Consider the following 26,684-nt stretch of genomic DNA (forward strand, 5'->3'; position numbering starts at 1 on the left):
CAAGAGATTAAATAATTGTGTCTCGCTTTTGCAGGTCATCAACTCGTTTAACTCGTCATACTATAAAGGGGAAGGGAGAGGGGGACAAAACTGCGAGGGATCTTAGGGTATGTGCAATGTACAACGTCATATATATATACACACGTGGCAGCGTTCGGGCTGCGGCTAAAGGTTAAAACCAGTTCTAAGAGGTGATCTCAGGGTTATTCATACAATCAAGGAGGAAGAGAGAAAGAGGTCAGGGTGTTGTAGGTTCACACATGATACTTTGGGGGAAAAGCCTTTTTTTTTTTTTTCTCCTCAACATTAACTAAAAACATTTTTAAAAACTACAGCTTGCTGCTGAGCCAGCTTTTTTCTTTTTTTTTTTTCTCTTTTTCTCTTTTTTTTTCCATGTGAGACATTATTACAGTATGTTTTACAGTTTAAGGTGTACAGTACATGAAGTTCTACACGCTACTGCACAGGCCTCCCTCGGACAAGGTCTGTTCACCACTGGTTAACTTCTTGGTTCCTGCAAGATTGTGAATGTACAACGATAAAACCACACAGAGTTCAGCAGTCACTTGGGGTTTGTTTTTGTCCTTCAAGAGTTTTACCATTAAAAACAGTTAGGAAAGTGGTGCCTGTCAATGTGATAACGCGGCAAAGTCGTTTCCCCAAACTCACTGTAAACGACAGTAACTTTGGTTAAAATAAAAAAAAAGTCTTCTATGTAGACAGAACTTTGTCTCCTTTAATAAGGGATTCAGGACAAATTTGAAGGGCAGGGGAAAGGGAGGGGGAACGGGGACATCATTCCCCAAGGGAGAAGCAGGACAGCGCAGGGTAGACAGTGGATTCTGAGGTGGTTTTGCATAAATAAAGGGCAACAGTCAGTTTCTAAGTTCTCCACTCACGCACACGCACACAGGGGCTCGGATCCCACAGCTGTCATGACTGGCCAATTAAAAACAGTACATCACAAATAACTTGTGAAACCAAAGAGTTCATCAAAGGCGACACGGAGATGTCCAACAGCCGCGACTCGTATAACGTGAACTCCGAGTGGTTCTCGTCCACCTTGGCCAGGGCGAGCAGCGCCCGAGCAGCCCGGCGCATCATGTCCACGCTCGTCGACTCAAAGGGTGGGTTCTGCATGTGCATCAAGCTGGCCTGGCTCTGCTGGAACTGCGTGGCGGCCAGGCTGTCCTCCAAAAAGCCCAGCAAGTTGCCAATGCTGCCCTTCTGCACAGCAATCGCTCTTGCTGCCAGGCTGTCCCCCTGTGCCAAGTTGGCCAGTAGTACCACAGCCATCTCTCGACACACCGGGTTCTTTCTGTCACTAAGGAACCGCACCATGGTGCTGTACAGCTTCTCCAAGCGACTGAAGGGGGGAGTTGCAAGAATCAAATCCACATTGTTGTCCTGGATGCTGAGTTTGCTGAGTGTTTCCAAAACCAGTCTCTGAGGGGAGAGGACCGCATTGGGTCCCAGTGTTGGGAAGGGATCCTGGGCCTCTGCTGATGGACATACTGCCCAGTGGAGGAGTCCATCCAGGATAGGCAAACAGATGCTTTCTGGGTAAGGGGAGAGGTCCAGCTGGCCAGAAATGTTGGCCAACGTGACCAGTGTATTTTCACGCAGCATCTCCAAGCAGTCCCACCACCACTCCACCTTGTTGCAGCTCACCCCTTGGTCCTGCTCCTCCTCTTTCTCATAGGTCAGGGGTGCCTGTTTGCGTTCTGGATGCTTGTGGTGTAAGAGAATCAATTTCCCTAGAATCAGCAGCAGCCCGGGATGTTTTGACATTTCAAAGTCATTGCCCGGCACAAACGATAAACTCCTGATGATGTTAGAGACACAAATGCAGCGCTTCGCCAGAGAGTCCTGCCAGTCCAGGAGGGTGCACAAGGGTGTCTCGTCTTTACTGTGAGGTTCATCCTCCAGGATTTTGATGTTTCTGTGGCTCTGAGCTGGACTAATGCCAAAGGGAAACTTGCTGCTTTCCTTCGCCGTTTCCAGAGCTTTAACCTCTTCCTCCTCCCCTGCCAAGGCGCCCGGACGTGCCGACAGCATGTCATCCATGGTGGCAGTTATCCTCTTCTCCGAGGAGCTGTCGGATGGAGGAGTCTCTCCTTCCCTAGTGCTGGGATTGCTCTCAGCTGCTGAACGTTTCCTCAAGACAGAGGTGCAGGAAGCTCGTTTGTGAGTCAAAGGTAGCTCCGTCTTGCTCTCAAAGTGGGTCTGGATGTGCTCGGTGGTGTCGCCGCCGCCGATCCGCCAGTGCAGCAGCCCGCTCTCGAACTCCTGCACCCGCCCCAACTTGTCTGAATAATCTACCACAAAGGGGTCGTTTTTCTGCACCACCTTGACTGGAAGCTTGTCAAATTTACTAACTAGCTTTTCCTCGCTGCTCTCTAGAGGTACTTTGTCCTTGCTCGAAAACGCAGCCTCCTCCTCTTCCTCATCCTCGTCTTCCTCCTCACAGTTCAGGCTCCGTGGTTCATCATCCTCCTCCCCTTCTTCAGGAGAGGAAGCTGAAGACTTGCAGAACCTTTCAGGATCTAATAGTGTTCTTTGCCCTGGGTCTCCCACCTCGTATTCCTTCAGGATTCCAAAGATCTCGATCAGGCAGCGCCGGAAATACTCCACCAAGAGTTCCAGCAAGCCTGGCAGCTAAGAGGGAGAGGAAAAACAGGAGGGGAAGGAAGGAAGAGAACAGTGATCAGAAAACAACTTAGGCCAACGTGAGCAACTGGGGAAGTGGGGCATAAAGGGCTAAGAATTTAAGCTGTGCTTGTAATTACTGGGTTCTTTTCATGCTGGCAATAACTGTTTGCAAAGCAGAGTTTTCTGTCCTCTGAGAAAGGGAAAAAGACAAAACCGAGGTACTGACTGTCGGTATCCAAGCCACCCCCCAAACACATACATACACTTGTGCAAACACAAGTGCTCTTGGTTGTATATCCAACAAAGGTACAAATGACATGGGCCAGTGAGTAAGCAGTGCACAGCTCCCCAGACCTCATACTCTCTTCCAACCTGGCACGCTCCACGGGTCTAGGGACATCCCGGGGTCTGGCCCTACAAGGGCAGGAGCTGCTTGTTGCTATCTCGCTGACAAGAAAACCCTACACAATTAGCACTTCAAAGACCTGCATGAGAGAGCATCTGCACGCACCTGGCTGAGGTTGAAGGTCATTATGCTGTTGTCATCATAGAGCAGGATGTTTATGGTATCTAAGGCCCACGTACTTTCAGCTAGCAGCCCAGACTTCAGAGACATCATCACTCTCCAGGCTTCAGGAGTTCCTGTAACATAAACATATGATACTTCCAGCTCCTGGAGTTTAAAAACAAAAAAGGAGATACTTGATACTGCTTTTTGGATCCACAAAGAGCAAAGCTTGTTTAAGGTGATGTACAGATCAGGCACAAGCAGAAAAGCAGGAGTTTCCTCTTACCGATATCTTTTGCTGTCAGCCGTCTCCTCTGCTTCAACACAGGTTGCGTTGCTTCTACTGATCCCGGAGGGAAGGTGATGTCTCGTCGGATCATGGGAGGCTGTACAGCTGCTGGTGTTATATGTGAGGCAGGGACCGGTGGTCCTGCCTTCTGCATTTTCATCCCCGAGTGCAGGAACGGAGATTTACTGGGAGAAGTGCGATTCTCCAGAGGTCTGGGCAGAGGTGCTGGGCTGGATACCTGAGGAATGTGATTCTGCATGCTAGGGGCGGTCTGGTAGTTAGACTGAGGGGGCCTGGTCATTGGGGGCACGGGGGCAGAAGGACCATAAGGAGGTTGCCGGTTCCCATGGGAAGGCCACGGTCCCTCATGGTTGACCCTCTGGTCTGAATGCAGGATGTCATCTGTTCGAGTCACTCCATGGTAAGCAGGCCCCTGGGGTGCAGAGCCCGTGCTCTGCCGGTTCGGATAGCTGTACCCTATTTCATTGCGCCCTTGCCACATGGCACCTTGCTGTGGACCCTCTGGAGCAGACTGTATGGGACCCCCCATCATCTGAGGAGGCATGTTCTGCTGAGCATTGGAGCCCGGGGGAGCCGAGACCCTGTCTCTGCCAAATTGGAATGGGAACTGGTTCTGTGGCCCTCCGGCAGCGCGGCGGTCAGCAGCAGGGTATGTACTCCCATACTGGTTATACAGGTCCTGCTGTGGAGACGGCTGTGCAGTTTGCTGCTGGCTGGGTTGCTGGCTCTGTGCTGGAGGCAGCTGCTGCTGGGTCTGCCCCTGCCCGGCGCTGTATGGTACGTTGTACATCTCCCCTTCGTGTCGCTTCGCGGGGGGGCCGTAGCTGCCGTCCATCGGCCGCTTGTAATTCTACAGGGAAAAGAAAGGCATCAACATGAGACTGGATAGGATCACAGAACGGTTTGGGTTGGAAAGAACCTTCAGCTCATCCAGTTCCAATCCCCTGCCATGGGCAGGGACACTTCACATGAGACCATGTCACCCAAGGCTCTGTTCAACCTGGCCTTGAACACTGCCAGGGATGGAGCATTCACCACTTCTTGGGGCAGCCTGTGCCAATGTCTCACCACTCTCACAGTAAAGAACTTCTTCCTTAAATCTAACCTGAACTTCCCTTGTTTCAGTCTGAACCCATCACCCCCTGTCCCATCGTTACAGTCCCTGATGAAGAGCCCCTCTCCAGCGTCCTTGCAGCCCCCTTCAGACACTGGAAGCTGCTCTGAGGTCTCCACGCAGCTTCTCTTCTCCAGGCTGAACAGCCCCCATGTTCTCAGCCTGGCTCCATACCGGAGGTGCTTAGAAACAAGCAACCCAACCCTCAGGGGGTATTGCTGCTCCATGGCATGGCCTGTAAGAGGGCAAGAGTTGTCTTGTTGTTAGCCGTACCCAGCATGAGGTGGGATCAATCTTTCAAATCCACAAGCCAGGACCAGTTCCTTGTGGCTGGTTGGGTACTTTCCTTGTGGATTCTACAAGAATGCCTTGGGGGCAGCAGTCTGCCCACAGAAAGGACTTTCCTGTAGGAAAGACTCAGGGCTGCTGTTCACCACAAACCAAGCTGTGCACCCGCACTTGTTTCCTCTCACATCCAGGAATTTTATCAGGCCCTATTTCCCTTTTATTTCCCAGAAAACAGGTTTCTGCTGAAGCAAACAAGATGCATTAAAACCTGCTGTACTTCCTGCTGCTTCCCTTCCTGTAGATTTCAAAACACATCACTGGAAGGAGCGAGAACTATTCCCCCCTTCTTTTAAGTGCAAATGGAGAAAAGAGTGAATTGCTGAGACAAAACTGAACTCCAGGATCTCTTGCCTCCAAGGGGCTATGCTCTGCAGCCTGTTCAGAAGCTCCATGGTCATGACTGGCATCAGACGGAGCTCTAGGGCTTCAAAGATGACAAGTACCAGAGTATGTCAAACTCTTGGCTCCGAGCCCCGTGGCTCTGGTTGCAGAGCCAAACTGCAGAGCAGTTGGAATTATTCTTAGCACAGCTCAGCGAGTGCCCTCTCTACTCCCCTAAACCAGAGGGTTTGGAATTATCAGGGTCCTGGCACTGATACAAAGAGCAAGTCATACGTAAGGATTATGGAAAGAGAAATATGTTCATTCAAACTGTCCTGAAACAAACCCGGTGTTTTGTGAGCAGTGAGTAGGAGGCAGTGGGGCAGTGGAGTGGAGGCAGGTCTGAGGCCTTTGTCTGCAGGCTCAGTAAGGCAGAGACAACAAAAAGAGGCCTGGGTTGTGCAGAAGGATCCACCTGGAACAGCTCCCCAGATCAAAGACTCAACACTGAACCCAGCAGATCACTTGGAACTCAAATGTTACAGGAACACGATGGGACTCAGAAAGTTCCAGAGGGGCAGACAAACCGAGTGAAGTTTCCTGTCCTCACACATCTGCAAGCGCCACAACCTCCCTTCTCCAAACGTTTTGCTGACCCAACACTGGAAACACTAATGAAAACTTCAACAATTTGGAAACTGGAAAAAAACCCACCTCCCATGTAAGTTACTCAATTCTACACGTTCCATAAAGCAAACACACACCCCAAAGAGTTTTCATCCCCCCTTTTTGTAACTGCACAGATAAAACTCTTTCATGTCTCAGTCAAACACATCAGAGGCTTTCTGATGATTTACCTGCTGCTGCTGTTGGTACATGGTAGTTTGCTGGCTAGGGAAGGGGCTGCCCGAGGATGTGCCTTGAGTGGAGAATTGATTGCCATAGGAATCATGTCTGGAGAAGAAACAGATGCATTACTTGTCTGATCAGATGCACGCTTCACTTTCACAGTCTCAAGAGCTTTCTACGTGGGAAGAGCTGTTTGTGGCAAGACCCCACACAGACCTTTGCTGCTGCTGCTGCTGCTGTGGGTAGCGGCTGGGAGAGTACATCCCCGAGTCCGGGGTGGAAGGCATGATGTTTGGTTGCGGAGTTCCTGTGGCTAAGTTGCCCTCAGGTCCCATGCCGGGTTCCGTCCTACATGGAAACAAAGGGAAAACCCCCCCACAACCATATAAATCCACCCTTGCTCCTCTAATGGTAAAGGATGATCAGCAAAGTCACAGCAGTGAAGAGGAAGTCATCATTTCATGTGAGTCAAGCAAATCAGGATCTCACCAGGCTGAAGTACCCACCTCACCCTGTCGTAAGGACCTCCGTAGGAATAGTGTTGCCGCTGTCCCATGGCCATGTTACCCATCCCTGGACCTGCAGCACGATTGTAAGGGTCACCCATACCACTGTTGGGGCCCTGCCCTGAGGACATGAAGGGATCGCTTCCTGGAGCTGGAATATTAAAAGAAGAACCAATAAATGTGTCTACCTCTGCCTTAGAAAGATACATCCCGTCTTCTGGGGAAGAAGGGCAAGCAGAAGGTCTCCTACAGCACACTCCAGCATAGAGCCAGCTACAGGGATTAGTGCTTAAGGGAGAAAAGCATGCAAAGACTTCCTCACCTTTCCTCATACTGCTGTAAGGATCTTTATTTGGCTCGTAAGACATGCGACCCATCATGTCAGAGGTATTCATGCTGGGCTGGTACCCTGGATTTGGAGTCATGGAGTTCCGTTTCTGGAACGTAGGATCACTACCATCTGCAAAGGCATCCTGAAGGCCCACTGAGTTACTCCTGATTCAAAAACAACCCGCAAAAACAGGATTAGAGAGGCCCATAATGATCCTCAGGATACTTTTCCCCACATGTTCCCCCTCAGGTGTTGCTATCCCCTAGAAGGGCCAGTGATGCTCCTCCAACAGAGGCATGAAGAACTATCCTACAACACTGTCCCCAGACCCAAAATGATTATTTACACACAAATGCAGAGTCAATAATGTTGGTGTGAGCTGTTAACATAGGAGCAAAGCCATGGAGCCCCACCAAAATAGGTTCTCAAGTCTCCAGCCTTCTTTGGGAATGACCCAGGAGCAACCTCATGTTCACAGTCTGCATCCAGCATAGGGGAATAGGGTGCAATGGTTTCATACCTGATGCCTGGCAAAGGAGGCATCTGACTGTGTGGCGTAGATGCTGGAGTTGGTGGCTTCAAGTCTCCTCCCTCTGCCATGGAGCTGCTGGTGGACTGAGGTGTCTGAGGACCCTGCATTGAGCCTGAACCCGCTGCAAGAACAGAGATGTGGTGTGAGCAGCTCTGCACCCTACAGGTGCAACCCAGAAGCTCCCAGAACATCAGCCTCAAGAGCACAGAGCAAAGAGTCCTTCAAGACACACATGAAATATGGCCAAAAAGAGTACAAGGAGCTCAACATTTCAAAGACACACTGGGCCTGACTTCCCAGAACCACACACAGTGCTCTAGAACCAAGAGGACACATTCATTTTCATCATCTCTTTGTTCTTTCCATTTACACACCGTTGCCACCACTGTGGCACAATGTCGTGGTGCCCAACCTATCCGGCTCCAAAGGCTGATGCTCTACAGTGCACCGTGTGTCAGGGAATACAGTGCTTCTTGCCAAGTGACAGCTCCTGACCCATCATCACCTTCACACTCTTTCTACCCAGCAAGGTGGGTTTCAGCTCTCTCATGAAATATCTCATGATCTTTCTGGTGCTGGAAACTAGAACATCAGCTGAACATCACCCAGAACATAGCTGAAGCCACCAAGTAACTCTGAACAAGGCTTCTGTCTGCTCTGCCCTTCCAGAAGGGTTAATTCATGCAGGTTAATTCAAGCACCACTCCCAAGGATTCCTGGAACAGGGAATGCTGGTGATGCTGGATCTTTCAGTGAACCCGTCCAGCAAGTTCCCAAGGAGGCTTTCATCAAAACTCCTAGGCCATTGTGTGTAATCCAGCTGTGCTGGGAGCTCCAGGAGCTCCCCTCTGCCCTGCCTGTGACAGCGTCAGCCCAGGTTCATCTGCTCCTCGCAGCTGGCAAGAGCTGAACTCTTAATTCATGTTTCCATGAGTTCTCATCCAGCACCCGATATCCTCACCCCAGCCCCGCCGGTTGATGACTCATTTCAGCTATTCATTAAAACCCTCCGAGGTCACATCCAGGGCATGTTTGTTTACACCCCACCTTCCTGGCACCCTGTCCTCTTCCCTGCGACTCCCTCCCAGCCCGCGGAGGTCTCTGGAGAAGGAAGGGCAGAGGCGAGCTCAGTGGGGAGCTTCATTCACCGGCCTTCTCCTTCCCCCCGCAGCGGGTTCGGCTCCACGCGCTTCCCGCAGGAATTGGCTGCTCTCTGTGTGTGCGATGTTGGCACCAGCAGGAAGAGGCCTGGAGACATTCCCTGCGTCGCTGCCATTTGGTGTTTGTCCCCACCCCCCCCGGTGTCCCTCCCACTCACAAATTTACACACGGTTGGAGCCGGGCCAGTTCCATGCTCTGGGAATTAAAACTCAACGCAGACTGATTACGCCTCCCTGGGGACACGCTGCAGTTTGTGAGCAGGAACCCAAGAAGCGTGTTCGAAACCTGTGAAGAGTGCCCACGGGGCAATACCCAGCCCGCTCCAGCCCTTCTGGGAACACCTTTGGGTTTTGAAGGTTATCAATGCATGGAAACAGCTCCAGCACCAAGAGCTGAACCTAGCTGACTGTCCTGCAAGAGGCCTTTAGATGCTCTGCTCTGGGTTGTGAGAGCACTTTGTGTTGTGCTTACACCCCTGCTTCCTGCCCATCCAGAGGAGCAAGAAAGAGGAAGAAAAGGAAAGTGAAACAGAAGCATGAACATGCTGAGTGATATGGCTTAAAGGATCAGAGCAACCAACCACGCTTCAGGGCTGCCTCTGCGTATTCCTAGTGGCAGGAATCCGGAGTAAGACAAGTGGAGAGAACAGTTTACATAGAAAATACCATAGAGCACAGGAATCAAACCTGCAGACTAAGTCAAGTGGGGATAGCAGCCCTGCAAATTCCTCCTGCTGATGTGCTGAAGCAGATCACCGGTAGCACAGCCCTGAAGGCAGACTCACCACCTCCATATAGCTCCGCGTTAGCTGAAGCGACATAAAAATTGATGCCCCTTCAAACCCATTTTGACAGGCAGCAAGTGCTACAGGAGGGTTTAAGTGGCTCCTGAAAAGTCTCAGCCCTCTCCAAATAAACTCCACATGCTCTTAACATCTTTGGTCCCCTGCCTAGGATCTCTGGGGGGCAAGAAAGTGGTTTTGGAAAGAAAGCGGGGATGGATTTGTGGTCTCGGTTATGCGGAACCGAGACACCACTTTAGACAGAAGTTTAGTCTAATGACACAGAAGTTGCTTTGTCTTACAGAATACACCAAGGCTGAAGCTACACTGGGACAGGTTTCCTGACTAGTGAAAAGATATGAATTAGGACTTAAAGAAACCAACACTCTGTAACAGAGAAGACAGACAAATGCAGTTGCCAATGGAGTACTCGGACAAGCTCAGCGTCAACTGAGGGCTTAGCAGGGCTGACACACAACTGCAATACAATCCAAAAAGGGTTCATTATTCCACTCCTCGGGACACAATGCCAGGTTTCAGAACCAGAAGGGCATTTTCTGCACACATTACAGGGGCTTCAAAGCAGACAATGTTTTATCTCACCTACATGAACAGGCTCCTGACCAGAAAAAGCATCTGAAGGTTTACTTATAAGACAAACTGGAAAACTGAAGCTTGAAGTGTTGGCAATTCAAGCAATGAGGACTAAAGATGACAACAGCCTGGACCTTTCCTCCTTTTTTGGTTGGGTTTTGGGGGACATTTTTTGTTCAACACATCTGAATTATTCTGCTTAAATATTCAGAAACCAGAGCACTCCATCACATTTGAAACAACAGAAGTGCATTTGAAGGGGCTTCATTTCTAGAGCATTCGACCTGTAACAGGCTTACAAAGTGTCTGTGCACAGAGCCTCAGAAAGTCCTCACCATCTCCTGCTGAAGATGGAAAGAAGTAATGGGTGAGGAAGATGAGTTCACATCCACATCAAGCATTTACTCCCAGAAGGTAGCACTTGCATAATCAAAACAAGCACAGCTTTTCTAGCAAGTTCCCAAAGCTGAGCAGTCAAAAGGGCTGCTGTCCGAATACACAGAGATCAGCTTGTAGGGGTAACTCCAGACTTCCCTTTCCACCCGATTCCCCACAAGGCAGCGATGTATGAGGAAGTGTAGAGGTGTGTGTATGTAGCTACGTATGGATTTTTAAGTTTCCTTAGTATAGAGGTGTGACACACAAAACCTGCACTATCCCAAGAAGCCTGACTTATTCCTGCTCACTCACTCCCAGATTAGGAAAGTATTTAATCTACCCAACTAGAGAACATCTAACTAGAGACAGACACAGGGGCTTTGTGGAAGTTTGGAACCAGCCTGACCCACAGCATGGAGAGTCTCCACAAGGGGATCCTATGGTGCAAACACCCACTTCACACCTCAAACCAGTGCCTCAACTCACCTGGAGATGGAGGCTGTATCTTAGTCTGAGACTTCTTTGAATCGGCAGCTGCAAAGATATCTGGAGGGGGGTCTTCACCTCGCTCAATCTTGCACTCAAAGGCATAGAGACACTGGATGTACTGCTTCTTCAAAGAGCTCGCTGCACTGCTGGACGTGCCCACGTTGAGATTTGTGGCTAATTCGCGCCATTTCTTGTTTTTGTTGACCTGCACAACCAAAGAGGAGGCTCTGAACTCAAAATCCAGCTCCTCCTCCAAGAGGTTTTCTGGGGAGAAATCAACACTTCCCAGCTAACACAAAGGATGCAGGAGGTGCCAAGCAGAGCAGACACAGTCGTGTTCAGAACCCCAAAACCAGTCAGCTCTCTTCCTCACCTACAGCAAACTTTCCACATAGGGACAGAGTGCAAATGAAATCAGATGCACCAAAGACAGTGTCACCAACCTTTGCATTGGGCAAAGCAGGGGAAAAAAGCACTTGAACAGAATGTCACCACAGACTGTTCTCAACCAGGGACTGGGAGAGCAGACATCTGGCTCGCTTCAAGGATGCTGGGTTTAATAAGTGCTATTTAAACACTGCTGAATGGGAAGTCAGGGCTTCCATTTAGCTCCAAAGCTAACTTCAAACTCTGTTGTCCATTAAGCCTGTGACTGGCAGATGGTGGGCATCACCCAGTCACCACGCTGGCTGCTGGACACTCACCTGAGTCAATCCTCCAATCTCCTTCACTGAGATGTAGAGCCGGTAAAGATCCAAGGGTTTCCTGCCTACTGCTGGCAGATTGGTCATGCCCATGGCCTTCTCCTCAGTAAAGGCCAGGTAACGATCTACCCAGATCTTCCTCTCGGGCTCCCCACCCAGCTCATAGAGTTTGGTGATCTTCTCATTGGTTGTAGTAGAAGAACTGGACTTCTAGGAGAAGGAAAGAGAGATCAGGACTGAGCAGCACAAAAGCAGCTGGTTCACATCCGAGATGGTTTCAAAACAGCAGCCAGGTAAGAGTTTGAGTTCTGCTGTTACACAGAGAACGGCTTTAGAGCAGCCCTACGCTTGTCTCAGATCAACGTCAGGCAAGCGTTACTCAACAAAGGCATCACAAAACCAGCTGCTACTCAGGGAATTCACAGAGTATGTGTTTCTGAAAAGTGAAAGGTTTCAGGAACGCTACAGAAACCAAACCAACCTCAAGGAGACTTTGCAGAGAGCTTGCTAAATCTATGAGAAAACACCTAATTCAACTGCAAATTCCCCATGGCTAATGCACTGTGCCAGGGTGAACTGCCCTCTGGTTAGCCTCTTCTCTTGCCCAAGTGGTAGATGCCAGGTTAAACTGAAGCTAAACACCACAAAGGAATCAAAATAAACATGCCTCAGAAGAAGAATAAAGAAGAGGAGGTTTGATGAGTGTGGGTGAGGGGCTCCTCACACAGACCATCTCTCTTCCCTCGCCTATTCACTGATACGAGTGCAGAAATCTCCTGCTACCTGGATATATAGATACAGCCAAGTGCAAGGATCTCCCCTGGGTCAGGGCAATCCCAGGCACAGCTACAGGCTGGGCTGAGAAGCGAATCAGAGCAGTCTGAGGAGGATGACTTGGGGGTGTTGGTCAATGAGAACTGAACATGAGCTGGCTTCAGGGTGCACTCACAGCCCGGAAACCACTCCTGTCCTGGGCTGCATCAAAAGCAGCATGAGCAGCAGGTCAAAGAAGGTGATGCTGCCCCTCTGCTCTGCTCTCCTGAGACCCCACTCACAGCACTGGGTGCAGTTCTGATGTCGCCAACATAAGGACACGGAGCTGTTGGAGCAAGTCCAGAGGAGGCCACGAGGATGCTCAGGGGCTGGAGCAGCTCCTGTATGCAGCCAGGCTGGGAACATTGGGGCTGTTCAGCCTGGAGAAGAGAAGCTGCGTGGAGAGCTCAGAGCAGCTTCCAGTGTCTGAAGGGGGCTACAAGGATGCTGGAGAGGGGCTCTTCATCAGGGACTGTAGTGATGGGACAAGGGGGAATGGGTTGAAACTGAGATACTATGGGCTCACAAACTGCTTTTTTTGGTGGTTCTTTTGAAACTGGTAGCAGTCATGCAAAGAAAAACACTCCCTGAAGAACTTGTTTGCCTCCCTCTTCTGGCTTTAATACAGGATTAGTAAGAGGTTTGTTTGTGAAACAACTGTAACACTTTGGTGTACCACCTCCCAGCTGAGAGGTGATAACTGCCTAGCTCCAAGCCTACACCAGAAACAAACTCAGGTTTATTTACACTTCTTCTGGCAGTTTCACTGTATCAGGTGGTAATTCCTAATACTAAATTGTTTTGCAAGTGAAATGGATTCCTCCCAAAGGACTGGGCAATGCTCCCCTTCGAGATTAGCTCACAACTGAAACGAGAACACATAAATAAGGTGTGCCAAGCATCTGTTAGAAATCCTAGACAGAGGCTTGAAACTGTGAGTCAAACAGGGGGGAACATGTGAATTCTCATAGGAAGTCCCTTTCCTGGCCTTACTGAGGGCTAGTGGGTCTCTGGGGGGGAGATGGCAAAGTTCAGGCTCCTCAAGGATACTGTTATTAACACACATATTTAGTATTTACTGCAAATATAGCCAGAGCCTACCCTAAAACAGTCTAAAAGCCTACTCTAAAAGTGCTGAGACACTTGAATTATGCTCCAAATCACAACAAATTCCAAAAGAGAACATCCCACTGACTAGCCACTCTCCTCAATTAGAACCATGGTCACAAGCAGCCAGATCACCTATGACAAGGACAACCACGCTAACACGAAGTCTGGTTCAGGGTAAGCAGAATGAATCAAATTAGGTTTCCCTCGGGAACCACACTCACTCCTAGATAGAGGCACTGTTTGATCCAAGTTAATGTGCAATGGTTTGGTTTTCCTGGATGCTGAAGAGGATGCGAGTCATTAAAAACAAAACCCAAAACATTTTACCTTTGACTTGGATTCTGCTTTTGGCGTCCCATCTGCCTTATTGTTCATTTTAGTTGCAGGTGTTAATTTGACGTCCCCAAGACCCATCATTTCAGGGCTTGCTGCCATCCCTAGGGAGTTAAAAGAAGCTTTAACACTCATTTTCAATTCAGCACAATGAAATCGATGAAGTGCCTTAATGGTCAGCATTGGCTTACCTGCAGAGTTGTTGGCCATGTTCCCCGCCATCGGATAGGGTGGGCCCTGGGGGTTTATCATGCCAGCCATACTGTTAATTCCCTGTCCATAAGGAGGTCCAGTGCCCATCATTCCCCCTTGATTCATGTTGGGATAACCAGGAGGCCTGGAGAAGGCAAGGAAGAAACGGATGCTTACTCCCAGTACTAAGCATTAAGATTTTGCCTTCTAAGGAAGCAGCTTTGCTAAAAGAAAGCTACAAAGGAAGTGGAGAAGTGACTTTCTCCTGCTCCCTCTTCCAGCAAGAGACCAAAGATCAGGTGCTCTTTTAGAGCTTAGCAACCCTAGAGCCTAAGTCTCATTCTCAAAAGAGGATGCAAACCGTTCTGAAAGAGGCACTTCAGTTCTGACCATTCTCACCCTGACTCTTGTTCTGTTACACCCCCAAACTGAACTTCATTTCAGTTGTTAAGTTGCCTTTACAGGGAAGAACAGGCTGCAAATCCTGCAGCCCTGTGCATTACATGATGTGTATAGATCAACAGTGTAGTGCTCCAGCCACATTTAATGATTTTTGTTTCTTTCCTTTGTGCCACCCATGCAACCTACATCATTTTAGCTTTATCAGCTGCATACACAACTGTCACTCAAACTCACTACTTGAAGGGACAGACTTTGATGCCTTTATTGGCATTTGGGAACTTGACCTCTTGGCAGTCATGGATAACATCAGACAGCAGATTGCAGAAGCAGCCCTTAAAGTCAGGATAAAGAGGACAATGCCCAGTCAGATAACAAATACACCCAACAGCTTTACTGGGGGCACCTAATTTATAAGCAAGGTCATGGCTCTGGTGGCATTCTGATAAGCCACACACACCACCTCTGAAATGTGCAATTAAAACATAATGAAACAAAAAAAGCCACAGAAAACAGTTGCAAAGTTCAGTGCTGAATTCCAGCCCCCTTTCCCCAGCTGCTCATCAAAGTTGTAAGAGGAAGGAGCTCATTACACTGGCCAAGGAATGCCCTGGTTCAAATGGAGCTGCATGGCTGGCTGCTAGATTTACAGGCTCTACCATACACGCAGTGTCTTTTAGGTCACTCATCTAACAAAGATGACCAGAAAGCAAAAACAACTGAAGGGATCTCTGAGTTAGATTTCACCTATGAATAGTAAAAATTCCCTGAAAATGTCATTAATGATGCACTCCAACACACTGCTTGTCCAAGCTTTAAGCTCTTCCCTTTCTCTGCACTGAACATTAATGAAGAAGTCTCCAAGAAGGGCAAACCTTTGAGGAAGTGTATGTTCAGCATTACCCCAAGCTTGGGTTATTCCATCTACAGCTTTGACACCAAGCTCTGCTGTAGGGAAAGGGACTTTTAACAGCGACCGGCGGAATGTCATTCCCTACCTGTTCTGGATGGAGTTGGCAGCAGCGTGCATGGCGGCAGCAGCCGCTTCTTGTGCTTTGCGATTCATGCCTCCTGGTGGGGGGCACATCCCTGTCCCCACCTGAGGTGGCATATTGGCCATGTTGGGTCCATAAGGTCTGTTCCCCATGGTCGCATGGCTCATCCTCCCTGGAGGAAGCCCACTGTATGGTGGCACACCAGTCTGCCCATGCATCTGGCTCCCTGCTCCCATGGGGTTCATGCTTGCTCCCATTCCTGGACTGGGGTAGTTGGCATTGGACATAGCATTGTAGTTTGGCTGCCTGGGATAACCTCCTAAGGAGATAAAAAAGAAGAGGGGAAGACAACATCATTCAACCAGTTAATGAATCACCATAAAAATCTTCTATCAGCAAATATTTAAAGATCACTAACAGAAATGAGGGGGAGTGTTAACACCTCAACAAAAAGTCAAAGTACTTGGATATAAGCCACATAAAATGTGTTTTGACATAGCCAAGTAACAACATCGATTCAAAAGCTGCCTGAAACTCTCCCAAACCTCAACCGAGCCAAGTGAGCCAAACAGTCCAGGACAGGATGTCAAAAAACCTCACTTAACCCTTTCCAAAACATACAACACTCAATCTTCTTCCTCTCCAAAGAAAACTGGCTCTTCTTCTGCGTTACACTGGCTGCAGGGCCTACATCTTTTTAAACAAGGAAGAAGGAGCCTACATTTAGAAGTACAACTAGCAACACGTTTGTTTCATCAGCCTCAGTACGAACAAAGCACAGTTCCTTCCATTTCATAAGGAGCACACTGGTTTGTATGACCCACACATGAAGGGGGGACAAAGAAAAGCAGTTTCTCAAAGACAAGATGTTACAATAGAGATTGCTGAGCTCAGTTCCCACCTTGAGCAGCTGATAGTGCCTCACCTTGAGGTCCGTACTGCCCACCCTGGGGTCCGTAGCTTCCCATGGAGTTCTGCTGGTATGGCCCCATTCCAGCATGCATCTGTCCTCCAGAGGACTGACGGGGAGATAAGGCTGAGCCGGGCTGGGGTGAGCTGTACTGGGGCATCTGAGGATTCCTCTGCATGTAACCTGGTCAGCAGTGAGGGAGGAGACACTCATTAGTGTAAAGTATCCAGGGGTGCCACTGGACACACATGCTCTGAGGTAAGAGACCCAATAACAAAATCCTATGAGCACCACCCGCCTGGACACATCTTACAGTGGTTGCTATTAGGGAGCCAGTGTTATCTGTGAAGATAACAGATCCAATTTCCTGTTTTAACCAGAAGAAAACCCTTAGTGTCACAGGAGTAGACAGGACTGCAAATCCTAACGGCTTGCTGTTGGGTTTTGTCTGCTTGTTTTCTCAGGGTGACAGCTATATACCTTCAGCCACACGAGGTGGAATTTTACATGCACTTCCCCCTATACTAACCCTATTCTCTTAGGGCAAAAGGCACACAATGTTTTTGTGAGCACCCCTCATTTTGAAGCTTAAGGTCACGGACATTGAACAAGCAACATCCACAGAAAAGAGTGTAAAGAGCCAGAAAAAACATCTCACAAGCCAAAGTATGAGCTCGGAGGGGACATTAAGAGGCCAAACCACCAGCAACAGCTGAATTTACAGCAAAATGCTTAACCACTTGCAGCTTATAAACCCAGGGCATCTTTTACATGCTGTCTCGCCACAGAACCCATGTCATCAGGCCAGGTGATTTTTAGTTACACATCTAGCTTGATTACAATTAGATCTTTTAACTCCTGCCACACACCTCGGTCTTGCGCTATGCTTGACTGGTTCATGGAAGGATGCATGATACTGTCCGACTGGCCACTGGGCGGTCGGGGTGGCATCTGATTGCCTACACCACAAAAAGGAGAGTGGTTAATCACAAACCCTGCACGCCACAAAGCCCAGGATGCAAGAGCAAACACCAGAACTACAAACAACTTCAGGAGAAGGCTGTGTTGGCCACAGTGAAGGAAAAGCAGAGCAAGACCAGGCACACTAAGCCAGCAAAACAACACTGCTGGTTTACCAGCCATCCCACCCGCTTTATTATATCCTTTCAAAGTTACAGACATTTAAAGTAAACAAACAAGCTCACAGGACCTCAATAACCACACAGCACTGACACTGGCCAATTCCTCCCCACTGACCACTTTAATTCACTCTCCAGCTGCACGAGGCAGCCCCACCAGAAGATCAACACGTGCCAAGCAGCATTACCTGGTACTGCAGCAGGTGAAAGTGGACCAGAGCGGGACTGAGCAACGCTAGCTGGAGAGCCAACTGGGGATGGGGAGGGTCCTCTGATGCCTGGCAGGTGAGGAGAGGTATGTGGAGAGAAAGGAGACTGAGCTGGGTTACTCTGCTCTCCTTGACTGCTGGAAATCCCTGATGTGCTTACTCCAGGACTCAGGGCTCCTTCTGTACCCATGGGTAGATCATCTATTGAACCAGACAGGTCCTGCAATACACAGAGAAACACATCAGGCAAAAATAGAGACATGGGACTGTTCTCTCACCTACCACTAAGAAAGAGTGTATTTCTCCCTTAGGCATACTACAAATAGAAATCAATGAACTCTGTTCATGTTATTGTCAGTACCGAAGGCTGCTGCAGACTGAAGTAACTGCCAAGTGTGCCTTATCCTGCTGCCTATCTCTGAATCCAAGAGTTCCCTTGCTGGTGTGCTTGCTGATGGGCTAAATGACTTGTTAATTCTCCTTCTTGCTTCTTTTAATTCAGCTTAGAGGTGAGAAATGAAAGAATGGCATCAGCAATCCAGGTAAAACTGCAAATACAGGGAAGAGTCCACGTGATCACGGCTTGGAAGAGAAACATGGCTCAGCCTCTGAACGACAGAAAACTCCTGCCTTGCCATAATTAATTCATAAACCTCATACGAGCTGGGAAACTACTCACTGGAGATGGATAAAACCAAACTAAACAGAGATTTAAAAGAAAACCATAAAATACTCTTCAGGGTTCCCACTTCCCTTTCCTCGGAGATGGCAGAAATGAGCAGTTATGGTATCAGCCTGTTAAAGTTCAGCTTTTCTTGAAGGCAAGGCTAGAAAACACCCTTCCTACTGCACGTATCCACCCTGGAGAAGAAAAGCACAGAAAGCCTAAGGAAGCTGAAACTCCGGTTGCCACAGCAGCGACTGCAAAGCGATGGCACCAGAAGTCGGCTGGCTAGTGTGGAAAATGGGGATACATCCAAGAAGGTGATGTGCAGATCCAACACACACAGTTGTACAAGCTGTTTGATAATGTGGTGCATCCAGCTTGGCCTGGAGTAAAGGAGTAACAGTCCAAGACAGAGTAAGTGGTGGCACATCTGAACAAAAAGCTGGGAATTACAACTATTCCAGTGATTAGACAAAATCCCTGCCAGGGATTCAAAGGATCACAGCAAGAGAAGACCAAAGCTTACCAAGACTTCACCTGCCCTTTGCAAGTCTTTCCAAGCAATCAGCCCTGTATCAGAAGTGTTCAGGACTGAGCCCTCAGGGCATTTCAGCTCAACTCCCTCAGCACAGAACTCAGCTGACCAGCCTGAACACAGCCAACCTCATTTAAAACACCATGTAGAAAGGCTGAGCCAACTGATAAATAACCTGGACACCCTGGTCCCATTTACGCTGACTGGATGAAGTCTGGTTTAGCAGCAGCCTGGGTAACATGTTCCCAACCCTGTGCAGTGGGGAAGGACCTCAGACACAAGATACTGCAAACTTATCAGCCTTGAGAAGCAAGAGGCCTATCGCTCCACAGCACCAGTCTGCCAGGTGATGTGTGAAGAGGCTCTGACAGCACATCCCATCACCTAAGCTGGAGAACAGCACGTTACCACATCCTAGCAAGCGGAAAACTGAAGTTACAGAAGAATAAAGAACCATTGGGGAGATATCCAACCACCTCATCACACTTGTTGGACAGACAGTGACATTCAGGACAAAGGGGAGAGCCAGGCATCAGCTGCTCCACGTTCAGCTGCCTGCTGCACAGGGCAATCTTGCCTATTTTAACAGTGGAATTCGATCAAAATGCTTCAGCCAAATGCTGAAAAATGGTACATTTGAGCTGAAAACACCAGTTACTTGGTGGGATGCTTAGTGCATAGCATGTCCTTCCTCCCCTTCCATTACTGCTCCTCTTTGAGAGATCACTTCAAGCACAAGTCTCAGAGGTCTATTTGCTTACTGCTGAAGTATTATCTTCCTGAGGAAAGAAAAGTTTTGCTTTATTTCCAATGAAAGCCAAAAAACTGCAGAAAAAGCCCCAAAACAGTGTTGAAGATCTCTTGCAGTTTTCACTACCTTCCTACTGTAACATCAACAGCATTGCTCCTTTATGCAGCTACTTAGATTTTTCCCATGGACAACTCTGACAAACTCCACATTCCAACTGCAGAAACCATCTGAAGTGGGAGTTGGAGAGAGAGCATTGCCAACATCTTCCATTAAAAAAGCATCAACCAACACAATCAAGGAAAAACCACTCCTCTCCCTGAGACTCACAGCATCTAACTTCAGCCACTGGTGTAAGACACACACCTAGATCCCCATTCTAAGTCAATGAAGGGACCAGAATGTCCAGAAGCCAACTGAGTCCAACCTAACCTTGGATGGATTTCCCTTCAATAGTTACTATGAAGAAAATTAACCCTATCACAGGCCAAACCAGGACAACACATTAAGGTACTTTCAGTCTGAATCACCAAATGCATCCAGATACTGTTTTCATCACCATCAAAATGAAGTTGGAGGCCAAACCTCTTTGCAGCAGCTTTAAAATCCCTACCACTATGAGCTTACAGGGATGCAGCATTTCAGAGCAGTTAAACCTTCACACCAGAGGGGCAGAGGCTGTAGCTACTTAGATGAGAGACTTTAAGGCTTGGAGGAAAAACCACATTAGAAATGTACACGTGAGACAAACTCCTGGTGTGAGAGGACAGACACAGAGCAAGTGGGCACGGTGCGATGTGGAAGCTTCCCTCTATCAGGAATGTAAGTGACAGACAAGCATCTCCTAAAGGCAAAAGGTTTGCCTCCAGGATCGGAGGAGGTCACTGCCTGCTACATGGTGTGAGCAATATTCCCACAGGAACCAGGCAGACCAAGAGGATACAACTTGGCAATGCCAGGCAGGAAAAGATCTGCAAGACATAAAATGAAGCAATGTTAAAAACTGCTTGAAATTTAACCCCTGAGTAACCAGATAACAACCTTCCAAGCTGATGTCTTCAACCTTGCATCAAAGCTTAACCCAAGTACTGCAAGTCATTTAAAACCATTCAGTTTTAATCAAGCAGGTTAACAGAGGGTTGCTGTAGACATGGCAGCGAGGGCCCCCCTGCATTGCTAGCATACCACCACGCACCTCACATAGAGGAAACGCAGGCCTTTAGCTACAAGGCTGTGGGTCAGACTCTCAGATCATCGGTTTAAGTTCCCAGGGAATGACACGTCAACCTTTCTTGGATGTTAGGCTACGAACTGAAACAGGGCCATAAAAATCAACTCACTCCTAAAGCGACTTCCACCTCTAAAGATGTGCGAGCTTCAGGAATTCCAGCAATAAAGTGATTTCCCACTGCCAGCACAGCAGCAGCTGATGAGAGCGCGATTCAGCAGGACCAGGTTTCTCAGAAGAGACACTCGTGCAAGGGGAAGCTGAGGAGCGGGGACCGGAATGCCCAAGCGCGAGCGGCTCGTCAGGAAGGAGCAGCTTCCCACCTCTCAGGTTATTTTCTCAGGATGCCAACCATCAAGGCAGAGAGCAGTGGTGGGGTTTTTAACTGCACCTAAAGGACACCCTGCAGCTGATATCCCATTTACTCAAGTGCACCACAAACTAGGGGGGGAAAGAAATCACTCCCCGGGCTGTTTCAAGGAGAGCTGCAGCAGAGAAGCCTTTAAAACCCTCTCGAAAGCTCACTGAAATAATAGAGACCTGCTGCTGTCAGGGGGGTCTGGATCAAGCCCAAGAGGAGAGGGCCAGCGAGGTTTTATTTGCCTCCCACAGCGCATCAGGAGACCTGGGAAGACGCAGCAGCACCAGGAGAAGGGCTTCTCCTCTTCCCTCCTCCCACGAGTGCAGCCAATCGAGCCGAGCCAGGAGGTGAAGCTCCACAGCAGTAACTCTGCCAACTCGAAGGAAACGTCAGGGTCTGGAGAATTTCCTCACGTGTTTCCAATGTGGTTTTTATGCGTTTTATTGCTCATCTGCCATGCAGATCAAAAACGCTGGAGGGATTCCAACTATTTCACACAGAATCTCACACTCCAGGCTGGCTGCAGCCCCAAAGCCTGAGTTTCTTCACTTGAAATACTGCCCAGTGTTATTTTGGGATGTGACCTGATAGCGGAAGCCCACGGGGACCCTGGAACGATAACTGTTCCAGCTGCGATTGGTTGCCCAACCCTCACTGATGCCAGCATGGGTTTGTCAGTACTGCTGACAAACAAGGCCTCAGCAGCTAACACCTTCTTTTCACACCACAACAAAACCATGCCTGAAATCACACAATCTGGTACCCAAAGGAGAGGGCAGGGGAGTTCATCTATCTCAGGGAAAGGGTTGCAAGTCCTGGCATGACCAACACAAGGGACCTGGTTAGTGTGCGCTGGAAACAGCAAGGCTTCTTTTCTATGAAAAGAGGAACCACCATTTCACTATCTGATACAAGCTCATTTGTTAAACAAACACAGAGATGAAACAACAAGAAAAACCTCAGATCAAGGTAACAAAACCTCAGAGGAGAAGAGATGGAAGGCTCCGCTCCGGCCCATCCCACTGACGTGGAAGAGCAGGAAGACTGACCAGAAAGCAAACTGATCTCCTCACTGGGGACTGCAGCCTTCCTCTACTGCTCCCCTGCCCATCCCCACCCTGAGTGCACATGGCAAGTGTGAGGAAGAGGGAAGGAGTGCAGACAGGCTGTGATGGTTGTAGGCACGATCAGATCACTAGATAGCACTCAAGGAAATTATGATCTGGAGACGAGCATGTGGTGGAGCCTGTAAATTCTCTAAGGCCAGTTGCTTCCATAAAGATGCTTACAAGCAAGACAGGAGAACAATGACTAAATTTATTCCTCAATTCTTTCTGAAAGGGAAAAAGCCTCTTCACTGCTTCTGACTAATTGAAATCCTCACTTTCTCTTACAAATTCTTTTTCCCTGCACTTCCTTTCCACTCATTCAAGAACCATCAACACTTAAAAATCACAAGCTTGTCCTTTCTTTCCCCTTTATTTCCACACCCAAAATACTTCATCCCTCTCTATCACAAGAATTACACAGCTGACTGGCAAGCCAGGATCTCCCTGCTATTTCGGGAAGATGGATAGACTCCTCCTTCTACCCTGCAGACAACTCAATCTTGCATCCTGTGCTTCACAAAGCACACTATCTCACAACACAAGTGGCCTGGAGACCCCACCATGCTCCAGTTACACCAGACTCACAGGAAACACCTTGCAAAGCTGACTTGAGATTTCCACAGATGCGATGGAAGGGTCTGGGGGGGGCTCTGCAGCCGTTCTTCCTACGCACTGCATGCCTCAGCCACATTGCTGCCCCAGCAGAAACCAGAAGCTGGAGCTGGGGAACACAAGTTCAGTTGCAGTAGAAATCCAGTTAATGCTCTTCATCTAGAGAGAGTTATAACCTGCTGTCTCCAAAGCTTTTCTTGCTGACAAATCAAAGAGAACGGAGGCACGCTGGAAGAGGCCCACACTCCTGCAAGCCCTCCACCATCACCAGCTCAGTGTCAGCTGCCATGCTCTAGAATCCTGACAAAATCCATCAGCACACACGGCCACAACCAGGAAACCCACGGAGCACCAGCTCTCGGCTCACTGAACCCCCTGGGTGGGAATGCAACCATTTGCCATCACCATGAAAGTGAACTGCTCCAAAGGCAAAGCACATGTCCAAGTCCTGTCCTATCCAAAAAATACACAACCTGTTAAAGGGAAGACCACCACTCGCCTCGCTCTGCTGTTCTACCATCAGTGATTGTGCAGAAGAGAAGAAGTCCATCTTTGCAGCACCAAAAACACCTTCTAGATGATCATCATTCTTTGTGTACAGATGGGCTGGACAAGAGGCAAAGGGGATGAAGAAGGAATCGTGCAAGATGTCTCTCCAATAAAACCTCTCCCCGCATGTAGAAGAACATTGCTGGAATTGAGAGTGAAGTGGAAGATGCTGTTTGTTAACATCCCATTCCCTGTTAGACTTTGGGCAGAGTGGGGTAGAAACCAAAATTACACCTTTTGAAGCTGCCATTTTACCTGTTAATGATTTTGTGTGTTCACACGTGTGGGAAGCACGTTCATCCACGTGCTCCAGCTACCTGAGATGACTGAAGACTAATCCAACATAACCAAAGCCTAGCAATACAGGCTGGTGTCCCTTTGATCACATACAGCTCTCCTCCAATGCCATATAGGTCTTAGGCACTGAAAAGTGGGGTTTTGTTTAGCTTAACAGGGAAAGATGACTTTCTCCAGGCATAAGAAACAGGGAATACCCAAAAGAAAGACCACTGCCACGCTAGCGTGGGCTGCACAGTACACTTCCATGTTTTAGGAAAGCTTTTAAACTCATGGCCTTGCCTCTTCTATCACCCTTCAAAATGGGACCTCATCAGCAACCAGAGGGAACAAAGGGATTTAATTATGCAATGAAATCACTGGGGTTTGCCCCTCAGATATGCCCTGGAAGCTCAACCTCTGCTCTTAGCAAGGATCACATGGAAGCATCCACAAGCTGTAGTCAGTTGGCAGGTTCTGTGGCAAACTCGGTTGGAACCAAAGATCCTGGTTACAAAACTAAGCAGGCAATGGGACCTTTGAGTCCTATTAAATGCCACTTCTCACCCAAGCAGTCCTTAGGTAAAGGAAATAAGTGCTAGACTTTTACTACTTCAAGGAAGAAACCACCTACCCACTAAAACACCAGGAAGGCAACACAATCAAGGCTTCAGGCTCTGCTAGCTAGAGCCCATATCCTCTTCCCTTAGGAGAGGTTTAAGCTCTTCTCAGGCCATCAGTGCTGACAATTACAAACCCAAGATGGGGACTAGAACACGCAGGAGAGATTCGTCCCGTTTCCTTGCTGAAAAAGAAGCTGAAAAGCTCATTCTTCCAGGCTGGCTTTAGATGAACTGGTAGAAGCTGCTGGCTGTAGCTGCACTGCAGGGAAAAGAGCATTCGGCAAGGAGGCTGTCAGGAGGAGGGGCTCAGAGGCACACAAGAAATTGTACTCCCATTGCACAAAACCAGCTGCCATTCTAACCCAGCTCAGTAAATCCAGGTAAGCCCGGCTGGCTGGCAGAAAGCAGGGACAAAATCAGAAGAGGAGGACACCAGATACAGGAAGCGCTGCTGGCTTTACTACATTCCTGCAATGGGAGCCCTTGCAGAACAGCCAGCGCTGCTACCGCAGCAGCCATTGATTTTGCAGAGGTCGATACTCCACTCCCACAGATCTACTCGGCAGGAGCTTTAATCACATCTACTGCTCCTACCCTGTGCCCCCTTCCTTTGCTTCCCCTCCAAACAGCATTAAATGGAACGAGGGACACACACATGTCAAAGGGGCTTCCCTCCCCCTCCAAACCCCCAGCACACTAACAACCGCCTTATTCTCGGTCTTTGGAGAGGAGAGCTTCAAAAGCTGAGGTTGCAGCACAAAGTACAGAAGAGGCAACATGATTCATCCACAAAACAAGATGTCGCTGAAGGGAAAACTTACCCTGTGGAAGGCCAGCATTCCCATTCCAGTGCTGAGCTCTTACCCTGGGAAATGCAGCAGCAAAACTCTCCAGAAGGGTTTCCGATTTAACCCTTTGAAAACTGCTCAGCTTCTAGAAAGCACTGCCAGGTCTATCTAGACATTGATGCACCATGAACTGTTCAAAGCAGCAGTGGTAAATGCTCAAGTTTTGATTGACAGAGCAGTGTCACTTCAGCTAACACAGAAGTTGCCACAGCAACTTTGCCACAAAAAAGATGAAACCTCCAGCTTCAACATTTAACAACGACCCTAGAACAAGCTGCAGGAAACAATCCCAGCCTGGTTTGGGTTGAAGGGACCTTAAAGCTCCTCCAGCTCCAACCCCTGCCACGGGCAGGGACCCCTTCCACTGGAGCAGCTTGCTCCAAGCCCCTGTGTCCAACCTGGCCTTGAACACTGCCAGGGATGGGGCAGCCACAGCTTCTCTGGGCACCCCGTGCCAGCGCCTCAGCACCCTCATACGCATGGAAAGAAGCACAATGAGCAGCAGCAGATGCCCTCAGCAACACTGAGGGTGCTGGGGATGCAGGGGGAGTGAGACCTATAAGGCGATCCTATCAACGAAAAAGGCTGAGAAACCAGTGTGGGTCTCAGATGAGAAACTGCAACCCTTTTGTTTAAAGAGCTTTAGTTTGTCTGGCAGAGGTTTTTAAGTATTCTCCTTCAGCGTGAAGACAAACCCCAGATCATATAAAACGCTAAATCACGTCAGAGGCAGGAAGCTACCCTCCTATTGCCAGCCATAAGGATATTCCAATTCTCCAGCAGTGCTTCCTCTGGAAGGCGCTTTCCAGTCTCCAATGTGTTCAATTTAGACTCCAAAGCATTTAGTCATCTCAGCATGTGATTATGCCACCATGCCAACCACACGAGTTAGGGTGGGCAAAGAAATGCAGCAAAGGCAGGAGTCTGAAATAGTTCAAATATTAAAAAGGCTCCTCTTCAGGGCGATATTTTGCATTTTAAGACCACTCAGGTTTTATTATTCGGAACAATTACACGTGTCAGAATCAATTGCTAAAAAAGCAGAAGGAAGGAAGATTTTAGGAGGGAAGATTTCTAAGGTATCAGATATTTGCAAGCCTCATGCATCCAGCTTGTCCTCTTGCCAGAGGAAGCTGCTCAAGAGACAGCTCAAAGTCCCAAAGTTCATTGTTACTCTGGGGAGGCAGCGATGGAGCGGCACAAGGGGCTACATGAGCCCCCAGACACAGCCTCTTCCAGCCCAATGCCTGTCCGCAATACCAGACCCGAGCCCAGGTACTGCTGGCCTGGATGGGACAGGGAGACTGGAGACACATTTGGAAAGAATCAAGGAAATTCGGCTCTTGGCCTGGCTCAGAGCAGCGAGCGTGCATGGAAGAGGTAACATAACCATGGAAACCTGGCCCAGGCCAGACGCTGACGTACGCTCGGTGCTACCCTGGGGTCAGGG

The 26,684-nt window shown here is 48.8% G+C and overlaps 1 protein-coding gene across 3 annotated transcripts in view; it reads right to left on the minus strand.

Moving 5' to 3' along the window:
- Positions 1-716: 716 nt before the first annotated feature.
- The window catches only part of ARID1A (AT-rich interaction domain 1A), a 57,366-nt gene continuing 31,398 nt past the window's right edge, over positions 717-26,684 (minus strand). For all 3 annotated transcript variants that reach the window (XM_080632171.1, XM_080632170.1, XM_080632169.1), the window contains 16 exons: positions 17,658-17,898; positions 17,200-17,289; positions 16,346-16,513; positions 15,424-15,739; positions 14,026-14,171; positions 13,829-13,938; positions 11,579-11,788; positions 10,872-11,079; positions 7,460-7,592; positions 6,931-7,103; positions 6,609-6,759; positions 6,319-6,450; positions 6,111-6,207; positions 3,447-4,320; positions 3,164-3,294; positions 717-2,658 (listed from right to left, as the gene is read on the minus strand). In XM_080632171.1, coding sequence (XP_080488297.1) covers positions 934-2,658; positions 3,164-3,294; positions 3,447-4,320; positions 6,111-6,207; positions 6,319-6,450; positions 6,609-6,759; positions 6,931-7,103; positions 7,460-7,592; positions 10,872-11,079; positions 11,579-11,788; positions 13,829-13,938; positions 14,026-14,171; positions 15,424-15,739; positions 16,346-16,513; positions 17,200-17,289; positions 17,658-17,898 — 4,905 coding nt within the window. In that variant the 3' untranslated portion in view covers positions 717-933. The remainder of the gene's footprint in view (positions 2,659-3,163; positions 3,295-3,446; positions 4,321-6,110; positions 6,208-6,318; positions 6,451-6,608; positions 6,760-6,930; positions 7,104-7,459; positions 7,593-10,871; positions 11,080-11,578; positions 11,789-13,828; positions 13,939-14,025; positions 14,172-15,423; positions 15,740-16,345; positions 16,514-17,199; positions 17,290-17,657; positions 17,899-26,684) is intronic.

This window comes from Psittacula echo (assembly GCF_963264785.1).
Source record: "Psittacula echo genome assembly, chromosome: 21".
NCBI lineage: Eukaryota > Metazoa > Chordata > Aves > Psittaciformes > Psittacidae > Psittacula > Psittacula echo.